General features: G+C 34.0%; 1 protein-coding gene across 1 annotated transcript in view; it reads left to right on the top strand.

The window, feature by feature from the left end:
• Positions 1-10,447, top strand: part of LOC139976835 (uncharacterized) — a 17,094-nt gene extending 6,647 nt beyond the window's left edge. Inside the window, exons 7-12 of the mRNA XM_071985654.1 lie at positions 391-436; positions 742-2,381; positions 4,090-4,271; positions 4,515-4,579; positions 5,946-6,042; positions 6,723-10,447. Coding sequence (XP_071841755.1) covers positions 391-436; positions 742-2,381; positions 4,090-4,271; positions 4,515-4,579; positions 5,946-6,042; positions 6,723-6,750 — 2,058 coding nt within the window. The 3' untranslated portion in view covers positions 6,751-10,447. The remainder of the gene's footprint in view (positions 1-390; positions 437-741; positions 2,382-4,089; positions 4,272-4,514; positions 4,580-5,945; positions 6,043-6,722) is intronic.
• The last annotated feature ends 582 nt before the right edge of the window (positions 10,448-11,029 follow it).

The following is an 11,029-nucleotide window of genomic DNA, read 5'->3' as shown; positions in this document are numbered from 1 at the left end:
GTGTAAATCGATATAGTTTGTAATATCAATAAAGTGTGTAATATCAATATAATGTGTGATATCAATATAGTGCGTATATCAATATAGTATGCAATATTAATATAGTAGGCAATATGAATATAGTGTGCATTATCAATATAGTAGGCAATATCAATATAGTAATAACTATTTATATGATGATATTTAAATTTTCAACAACCATTCCTTGTGCTATTAGAACATTGCTTTATTACAATGTTAAAAATATACTATACGCAAAAACCACTAGAAAAAATGTTGATAGATATTAACAATCCATATATTGCCAGATTTTACTAGTTACATTGATTTATTTTTGCAGAAAAGACTATCATTTCCAACTTTTAAGTGTCATGTTTCTATCGTCCACAGAATTCAACAAAACCTCTACTCAAACATTCATCACATTTATCAAAAGGTATTTAGTGCATGATTCAGTATTGATAATTGTAGTTTTCTCTTAACATGTAAAGACAAGACAATCGACAACAGGGGATCGTCCTTTTAAGGAAATGCTTCAAAAATCGCGTATAAGTATGTAAATGATGTTACATGACTAATTCAAATCCTATTTTCGAAAACGAAAACATTTCTAAAAAAAATTATCAATTTGTTGTAACCAATGTTTAACAAATATTTAAAAGTTATTCTCTTCGCTATAATGTTGATGAAAATTAAGACTAAACCTATCAAATTTTCTTTTGTGACTGTTCTTGTTTCAAGGAGAAATGGAAAAGTTGATAAAACATCTTCAAGATCGATATCAGTCGATGAGCTACATAAAACCACTGCCATGGGGAGAGAAGGTTCTCATCGATGAACTCTACACTGACACTGTTTGCAATGTTACTTATCCGAATAGACCCACAGAAACCAAGACAAGCAAATCATTGCTCGACCCAAAGGTCTCTCAAAAAATAAAGAGGGCGTTGTTTATTGCAGATATTGGTCATGGAAAGACAACGCTTCGTCAGTATCTAGCCTGTCAGTGGTCAAAGAAGAAACTAAATGACAAGAAAAAAGAAATGCTTTTCATCCTGCCACTGACAGGAATCGACATTAATGCCGGTATTGGAGAACAATTACATAAAACTTTGCCAGAAGATGTGAATATCTCACGTGAACAACTGTGTGACATTATACTGGAAAGGAAATGCCATCTACTGCTGGATGGATTAGACGAAATAAGCCAACAAGAAAATACTAGCAGTACACATGTTGTCTCAGCTGGTGATATTTCATTAAAACGTTTATTGAACGAGTCCATGTTGAATCAATACCCACATCTGAGGTTATGGGTTACATCACGTAAGATAGATCAGTCAAAGTACATTATCGGAAAACCATACGTTGAAGTGGAGATTTTAGGATTCAATGCAGACGAAATAAAAAAATACGTCGGTAAAACATTGGAATATTACAAAAGATTGAAGCCATGTGAGAAAAGAATAATTTACAAAGATGGTTTAAATAATTCATCAGGCGTTCCAAAATATAACGAAACAAGTGAAAAAAATTATTCAAAGAAAATAGAGAAAACAATTTCTACCGTAGACCAAAATGATTTAGTGCAAATCTTCAGAGGCACACCGATGTTTATTGTTATGTTTATTCATATCATAATGTCAAAGCTACTCCAAATCAATGGGGCAATCAATGAGTTGAACATGAACAAGATGTCTTCATTAGTTAGTTCAATCATTACTTGCCTCGACAGAAGGTTCCTGGAGAAGCAGGGTAATGAAACTATGTTAAGTAAGCTATTACCGTTACGTATGAAACTCGCGAAAGCATCTTTAAATTATGATTTAGAAATAGGTGAATCGATTATAAACTTTGATTTGAAGAAAGCACGTCTTAAAGCTAATGAATTAGAAATGGCTCAATCAATTGGATATATCAAACCAATCAAGGCGTTGCATAGTGTTGGCGTGTCAAAATCAGACTACAATGTGTTCTCTCATGATTATATTCAAGAGTTTTGTATTGCGGACTACATTGTTTCAGAGGATTTAGACGCTTTACAGAAGATCTTAGAAACTTTAAAAACCAACAAGACAGAAGAAAATAAAAGAACTTCCAGAATTTTGCAATTTATATGCGGTATTTCTACAACTAGAAAGAGAGAAGAAGTATTGAAGTTCTTATTGACAAATGAATGTTGGAATACATTAACAGATTGCATGTACGAATCGGAAAACGTTGAGGATATTATTGATATTCACCTTAATGCAGAATCTGTCGAACCGTCGACTCTTTTGCAGAACTATACGTCACATTCTATGATGAAGGTTGTGCGTTTAGATGAGCGATATCATCAAAATGCTTTTAAACTGTTTATGGGAAAGTGCTTACGTTCAAATGTAAGTTTAAGTAACTTTTTTATCCACATATGTATTAAGAAGTCATTCCCATCAAGTCACCAAAAAGGCTTAATTGATACAAACTGGTCAGAATAACTTGAAATCAAGTGACAGTTGTCAGCGGAGGGTAATTTACACCCACTAATGTTAACTTGTTTATTTTTTGTAACGTTTGATTATCTTTCAACGCATTTGATTTCTCAAATGTTATCATCTCGGCTGTTTAGTGCCAACTTGATTAACCCTTGAAATTTCACAGGAGCCCATTGGAACTCGGCAATCCTTCGATACTTACATAACCGTGTATTTGATTCAGTGTTGGTGTAATGCCATAGAATTTAACGTGTTAATTCATCGTATATATTACGAACAATTCCCGCTACTTATCTCTGATATTGTTTATTTTAAATTTAATCACTGCCTAAAAAATGCATTGCCAGTTTCATAGATAACATTTTTCATATTAAAAGTACAAAATTTTGCGGGTAGGGAGTGGTGTCTTAGACTTGGACCACAGTGACAGTTTTTTATACTTTTACAAGCAGTTCGAAGCTACTGCTAAAATTTGTTCTACACAAATCTGCTGCGGAGTCCGTGTTCAGAAATGATATAAATATGTAGTAACCGTGAAGACCTTTTGTAACTTTATATTTAATGTAAACTGGTATTGAATAGCATTCTGTATAAGTAGTACACAACCCTTTCTGTCAAAGGCATGTTTCATCCATATAATAAAATAGTTGTAAAGGCTTGGACATACAAAGAATTAACTGGGTTGTGTCAGGAAAGTTTGCTGGTTTGGATAACTTCTTCTCTACACACAACAAATGCGCGATTAAATTATGACCTGTCCTTCACGATAAGGAAGTGAAAAGTAAAATTTAACGGATCATTACCTTGAAATAATTATACAACCGGTGAATCCGTATCCTTGTCGGCGAATCGGCTAGTACCGTTTATAGACGTGTATTAAGATAAGCAAAACAGGCCTCCTTGCGGCCCAATGCTTTTTCATATCTATCTAGATGACTTCTTTTAATCTAATATAATTTATATACGGCTAGTCTAGAAAATCTAATATAATATTAATTCAGCTAGTCTAGAAATGCAGGTCAAATGGCCCCTGTAATGTGTCATATGTTTTTGTCACACTGGAAAGAGAGGTTTATTTTGTTAATAGTGAACAATTAGAAGGAATGACTTTGTGTGTCTTTCAATTGGGTATGTGTGTCGTTTTTGACATTACATATAAAGAAAATAAGTCACCATCTAACGTAACTCTCAGCATAATATCACTTTAAAATATATTTGCTTATACCTTTGTAATCATTGTAGAGGTTTTTTTTAATATTTTTTTTAGCAAATGTTGGTTTAAGTTGGAATTAGTATGCTGTTGATTTTATTGACCATCTCTGTAATTGTAAATCTTGCATGCAGAGAATAGTTAAACTGACGAGTAATCTCATTTATTTTCAGCAATGCTTTGATTCACCTAGATACCGGTTATCGATCAGTGCATATATGATGAAGTTGTGAATAACACACAATATAGACGCACATTGTAATGCAAACCAATTACGAATTGTAGTACCATGTCGTGAGAGGAATACGTCAGCATTAGCTCATTTAACAATTTTCATGAGAGTTATTCCATCATGAGTTTGTCGAATCTTTATTAAAATTGGTATTATTATTCGTTTTTTGACAGCTACACTTTGACTCAATATCTATTGGAGCAGAGTGCCCATTGGAATTCCTGATGTCACTGACGTTGCCTATGGTCGACACCTTTGAATTGCGTAATATCTCCTACGTCAATGCAAAAAGTAGTCAAATGGTCGGGAAAATTATTGCTTGGGCGATTCGCACAAATGTCAACAATCGGATCAGGTAAGATAAAATATCTTGATCATAAGGATTCCTTCAGTTTTGGTTGTGACAAAGAATTTATTGACAACAACTAACAGCATACACAATGAACAGTTTTGAAGTAACTTGTGCCTTACTTAGTAGCTACATAGTATGACTAACTTAAATATTATTTGTAATTAGCTAAGGAAAGTAAGAAAGCTAGCATTCCTAACTTTCAAGCAACCGATTATTCTTTGCGCTATTTATCATTCATTTTTGTAGATTTTTGAAAGGCAATGTTCCGGAAAAAATTGAGCCCCAATGGTTAGACCAATGCAAAATTACAAGTAAGTGTAGAGTTGAACACGTTTCATAAGGTACTGTGTTTGTTAGGGTAGGTGGTTTGCAAGATTGTGTGTCAACAAGTCCTGAATTAAAGGATACATTTCCATTTCAAATGAACGACTGAATTTAAAGGGAAGTTAACTGATTTACACATTAACAATGTAGATTGCGAGTTAATCATTTCATATCAAAATTCTAATTATATTTGTGAACAACATGGAATATGTCTGCATGTATGTATTTTAGATCCTCCTGCAAGCAGGAACTAGCGGAGAAGCTATCCTTGACTTATCAAAGCCGCAAGCTGACCGAAGTCAGTCTCTTACATTCATATTTAACGTCCATGATTATGAATTGTCAATTGTCTTCAACTCTGTAACTGGACACATACATTAATCTTGAAGTGACTCGAACCGGGGACCTTATCATTGGAAGACACCGGCGTTAAACAATGAGCTAACACTAGACAAGTTCGAAAACTTTGTTTGTAAACTTCATGAACAGAACGAAAGGACAATTTGCTTAATTACTTTACACACAGTCTCTTGATAAAGATTGCACATCATGGCTCAGGCTTGTATATATATAGACCTATATATACAAGTTGGACATATCCATATTTTTGTGATATTCGGCGTGATTCCTTTTCAATCCACCTCAATGAGAAGTCTCATTTCAATAAATAGCAAAGACAAGACTTAATAGCTGTCCATCGCGTACTGTTACGTAAATGATTTGTTATAAATGACATTCGTTTTCATGTTGCTGTCTTATTATTATTACCATTGAAATTAAAATCTAGTTAAATATTGAAATATCATAGGGACCTGGGTGATTTTATCGATTAAGAATTTAATGTCATACATAAGGCACGTTATAGCGTACAAGATGTGCATACTCTGCACGCGTCGTTATTCCTCCGCAAGAATGTATAGATATTACGTTATGCATTGGATATGTTTTTTTTTTATATTTCTCATTTTGGATGTATTTTTCTTTTAATAATCATAGCACATTTTGTCTAGGTTTCAGAGAGTTACTTAATCATCGTGGTTTAGACACAGCCATACGACCAATTATAGGCTGTTAGGGCAGTTCATACTGTATACACATTAAAAGGTGACGAGTTATTGACATATAAGATGGAAATATAATAATACGATTTCCCATTGTAAAACAAATTGATATGAAACATTGCACAGGTAACATATGATGTATTTCCAACAATCTAATTAATTATCTAACAGTAGTTACTAGAATAACTGTTATGACTATAGATGCTACATTTATACCGACTTTGAAAGGTGAAAGATAGACTGATAATTGATATCAAATGCGAACTTGTTGTTGATCGATGTTGTGTTTCAGTTGCATATAACTCTGACGGAAGCGGCAGCAGAAACGACCAAATTTTGGACCTCGTAAGCGGGACTTGGAAGAAACCAGCCGTTATACCTACAAGTGGGTAAGTATGTGGATAACCTTTTGATATGGTATTCCATACCCAACACGAATCAGAGTAGTAAGAGGGAATGATGTGATGAAGGTAAACCTTATATGTACAAAAAGAGTGTTTATTGTTTGCTTTATTTTTATTTTTAGAATAGTTAATGTCTACATTCCTTCGTTTATTTAAATGGGTTAGAAGCGTGCGCATTAGATATTTTAGCTCAGTTCAACTTGTTCATCTGGACTGCAAATATAACTGAACGATGATTATGGTTCTTTATCCGTGTCGTAGGTGTGAGGTATCAGAAACAATTTGAACTAATGACGCCATTGCATATGGGATACAAGGTGTTACTTAGACTTATTGCGATATGATAATCTTTCCCGAGATACCTACAATTCTCGCTGTATTAATTTAAAATATTAATTCATGTGATATTGATTGTGACTACCATGTTTCATAATGTCATATGACCATACAATGTTTTGATTCAACTTTGGAAATTAATAGAAATTTATCAGTACTTGATATGACGGTACCTAGTTGAACGAACTCCTTAAACGAAGTTGTCATTTCTAATAGCACAGAATACAGTGCCACCTTTTGTAAGCTGAAGTTAAGGACCTAGTTGATACACTTATTGACTCACGAGAAAATATGTTGGCATAAATTTATTGATTTCTTTTATTTTTCAGGCAATTTTTTCAGCTTATAAGTAAATGATTGCAAGAAGACCTGTCTAAATATATGCAGTGATGTGGAATGCCCCCATCTCGATAACGGGTTACTGATGAACCATATCGGGCATTTCAACAGAAAATGAACAATAAAACAATCAGTTCCCAGTGATAACACCGTTGTTTTTATGTCACAATCTAAAGTGATGAACATTATATCGTGATCTGATGTGACAGGAATTGTCAGCCATCGTGCACAAAAACTTCACAATTTGCAGCAACCAAACTGTTGTGGAAGATTCAGTGCATCGCAAGACTATTTCGAGCCTTATCGACCTTTGGAAGTGTTTTCATATAAAAGCGTTACACAACCATTTGAGACACTAATAACTACACTTATAACGTTGACTTGCATAAAGTATAGACTCGTTCCTTATTTTGTGAATCAATTGATAAAACTGGTGGCGTGCGCAGGCTGTCAAATTGGTTGACAGATTGCTTAAGGAATGAACCTGTACAGAAGGCCAGAGGCGAGTGTGGAGGTCCTCCCTCGCAAACTAATAAGATATTAGACATAAAATATTGCATTCTAATGTATATGTTGATTATCGATTGAGCAATAATTTTTCCCGGCTTAAGTTGTACAAATATTTGGATGACGATGGGAGGTGGTGACCAAAGTGAGACGAAAACAGATAAGACTCATTTAAACTATAGAGAGATGGAGAGACAAGTAAATGGGAATGTTTACAAGTTACAAGACATGTAAATAGAAATGAAAACACATTCAGAAGAGAAACCGCTCATAATAATCAAATGTAGAGCTTATAAAATATATTTTACATCAACTTACACTTTTAGACTTGAAATGTGTTCATGAGATTGAACCAACACGTTAGTTCAAGAACAAAGGTATTTTGAATACAAAGAAGGGTCAGCGTTTCATTTCTTATTTGAATATACTCTTCAGTGATATTTAAAATGTTTTTTGTTTCATTCACTATACTTTAAGCTATGTAGTACATAAATCTCATCCAAACATTAGCGTCAAGTTATATCTCATGTAAATATTTTCATGCATATCCAGGTGTATACGTGAAGATTTCGAACATTAGAATACATATAATAATAACCATTGTATGTCCTCTTTCTCTTTTGCAATAGCATCAGTGTAATATATTCAGATACAATATATGTCTGTATCAGTCTCCATGGAAATAGTGCTCCCTAGATAGTGTACACTAGCCAATCCTGCACCTGCAATATATTGCACTATATGATGTGATCACTACTCGCTTTCTTGAAAAGTCGTATTTAAATTTCCATTTTCTGTTAATATTATCTCTCAATTTTTTCACAATGCATTTTTAATAATCTAGATCCTTTGAAAAGAACATTTGTTCTGTGAATTAATGACTGATACGTTTTTTAAAGGATTTCACAGATCATGTTACTCTTCTTTTTATTGACTAGATCTTTATAAATTCAATTCTCAAAACATTTCTTTGAAACTATTTTATCAAACTTTGCAGAGTATCGTAGAATAGTATTTATATTGTTTAGTAGTTATGCAAATCTGTATGGACATCTGGAAACATATAGTACCGACTAGATAAACATTTTCAAATAACATTATTCATTTGTCTATTTCGCCTTGATATCATCGTTGAAGTACAAGTCATTTAATTTCATTGCAATCAATTATAGTTATATGAACCTCTAAAGTCATACTATTGATTTAGGCTTAACAAAGATCAACGGTTAAGGTACAAGAACGTTTTTTGCTTACAGTTACAAAATGTGCTGACAGTCATCCTGCATGCCTGTAGGCATACTGAATGCTAAGTTTCATTTAGTAGACTATATCTACATTTAAACTGTGTGCGTGTAGGCATACTGAATACTTAGTTTCATTGTGTATGTCTTCATTCATACTGTGTGTGTGTAGTCATACTGAATGCTAAGTTTTTATTAAGTATGTCTATACATTTATACTGTGTGCGTGTAGGCATACTGAATGCTAAGTTTCATTCTGTGTATCTTCATTCATACTGTGTGTGTGTAGTCATACTGAATGCTTAGAATGCTATGAGATGTTTATTCATAGTTAAAGGTTTAAACGGAAATCGTACAGCTGTTACTATTAGCACTCACAGTAATTTTGTCAAAAATTACATTATCCTTTACAAAACTATGTAACTTTGGCACAGTGCAAAAAGTTTATCAAAGTGATCATTATAAAATTACAAGTCTTTTTCAGTCATTTTGAAACATTCCAACGGTTGTTACAATGTACAGTACAAGATTTAACGTTGATATATAGCTTATAACATATTATACGTGTTTGTCACCATTATATATATTATTGTTGTCAAAATGAATATTTTCTTATCAGCCTGATATTTCTCATCCAGTGATATTCTCATTGAGGCTACTGCGATTTTATAGTGTGACGATGAGCTGTAGTGAAGCTGATATAAGTATTAATGCAATATGTAATGTGGAGTATAAGGTACATAATTTAATTGGTGCATGTACCCACAAACAGATTGGACAAGTTTATGTTAATTAATTTTGGAAGTTTCTGTGGAATACCAATGCCATTTGGGGGTTGGCGAGCAAGAAATTTACTTGGGACCCCACCCCGCCGGTTACTCCACTATCCTGGTTGACTTTTCTTAAAAAGTATTCTGGCATAACCTATACTCGTGATTGGATATAGATAAAGATGAAGTACTCGTAGTCTCGCTGAGATTCTTGTACGAGAGGGGAATACATCGTAGCTAGCCTTCTTGCACAGTAATGAAATAACGTGGTTATGCAAAAAAGGACATGTAAATTGACGTTTTGATGAGATGCATCAAACATGATATCCACAATTAAGCAGAAGAATATTGTTATGTAACCCACTTATTCACCTACCCTATTACGTAATATAAGTTACCATTCAAGTCTCCGAGTCTTCCGATTGTTACGATCCCAGATGCGCTCACGCATTCTACATAACTGGAACTCGCAAACAAAGTGTTTCGCAGACTTCGTGAATATTCATAGCCTACTGGAAAATTCCTTTACACTCCGGGTATAAAAGCCGCAGACGCCCGATTGAGCGCCCTCTCCGTTTTCTCCGTTCGTTCCGTTCAGAGGTTGTCGCCACACCTCTGATGGTTCCTTGGCTTGATTACTGTGCCCATTTTAAACACAGTAAATATTTAACTCTATACTTTTGTCGGAACTCCGACCTACTCACTCTAATGGATTTTCGTCGCTCTACCTGAACTTTATCTACATCCAGCCGAACTACTTCTAAAGCAAACCTGGACATTATCCACCTAGCACTAAGGTAACTCAAGAATAAGCAGAAAGTCTCCCCGGCTCTCCAAGTCCAGAAAGACGTTAATTGAATTAAGAATCTATAATTATGTATTATGTTCATATTTATACTTTGTTCTGCCATGTAAATAGCTTATTAAATGCTTTAAACTTACTTTCATCCTCGTGTTCTCCTTTTTATGTCACGTGATCTGTTCTCCACATTAAGTCTGAGAAAGGTCACGTAACAGCATTTTATTAGTTTTTATTTGCCCAGGGTCCCCAATAACAGTGAGGCTAAAACCCTCCAATCATTATTACGAAAGTCTTCATGCGGGTGGTTATTTCAACATCACTTAACATTGGTGGACTCTATCCCTCACCTCCAAAGAAGTAAGAGACAAAATCAAACCTGAGCTGGTATCCCTGCTGATACGTAGGCTACCTAGGATACTCTGCATAAAAGTTCACAAATGTCTTAAAATAATTACGTCAATTCGAAATTAAAAGAAAGTGATTTTTAAAATGTTTTCAATAAACTTAAACCAAGAGACTATTTGACCAAATAGTGACGGTAGACTTAAAATGGGAAACCCTGAGTAGATAAATAATATATATTTGCATATTGATCGCAAGATTAAATACACATTCAAAACTTAGAAACACCTAAAATGTTTATGAAGCAGTTTCTTCTGTGCAGTGCGCAAAGAGAGACCAGGGGACCATGTCACCCCCCCCCCCCGGCCTATTATTATCATGTCGTGTAAAATAGTCATTGTTAAATGCCGATGGAATTATACTTTTCAGTTCCACTGGAAGAGAGAATTTTAAAAAAACAAGACAAAAAAACAGCTACACAAACAGGTTATCCTCGGTTTTAATATATATATATATTTATCAATAGATTTGTTATCAATACATAACCTTAAGGTGTTAAGTTCAAATGTGTACAATATAAAGCACATCGCATCATACTTCATCCGGCAGCTTTCGTTTTATTATAATTAAGAGAG

Source organism: Apostichopus japonicus, chromosome 12, assembly GCF_037975245.1.
Source record: "Apostichopus japonicus isolate 1M-3 chromosome 12, ASM3797524v1, whole genome shotgun sequence".
NCBI classification, from domain to species: domain Eukaryota; kingdom Metazoa; phylum Echinodermata; class Holothuroidea; order Aspidochirotida; family Stichopodidae; genus Apostichopus; species Apostichopus japonicus.
This window is presented reverse-complemented; position numbering and strand designations above follow the sequence as displayed.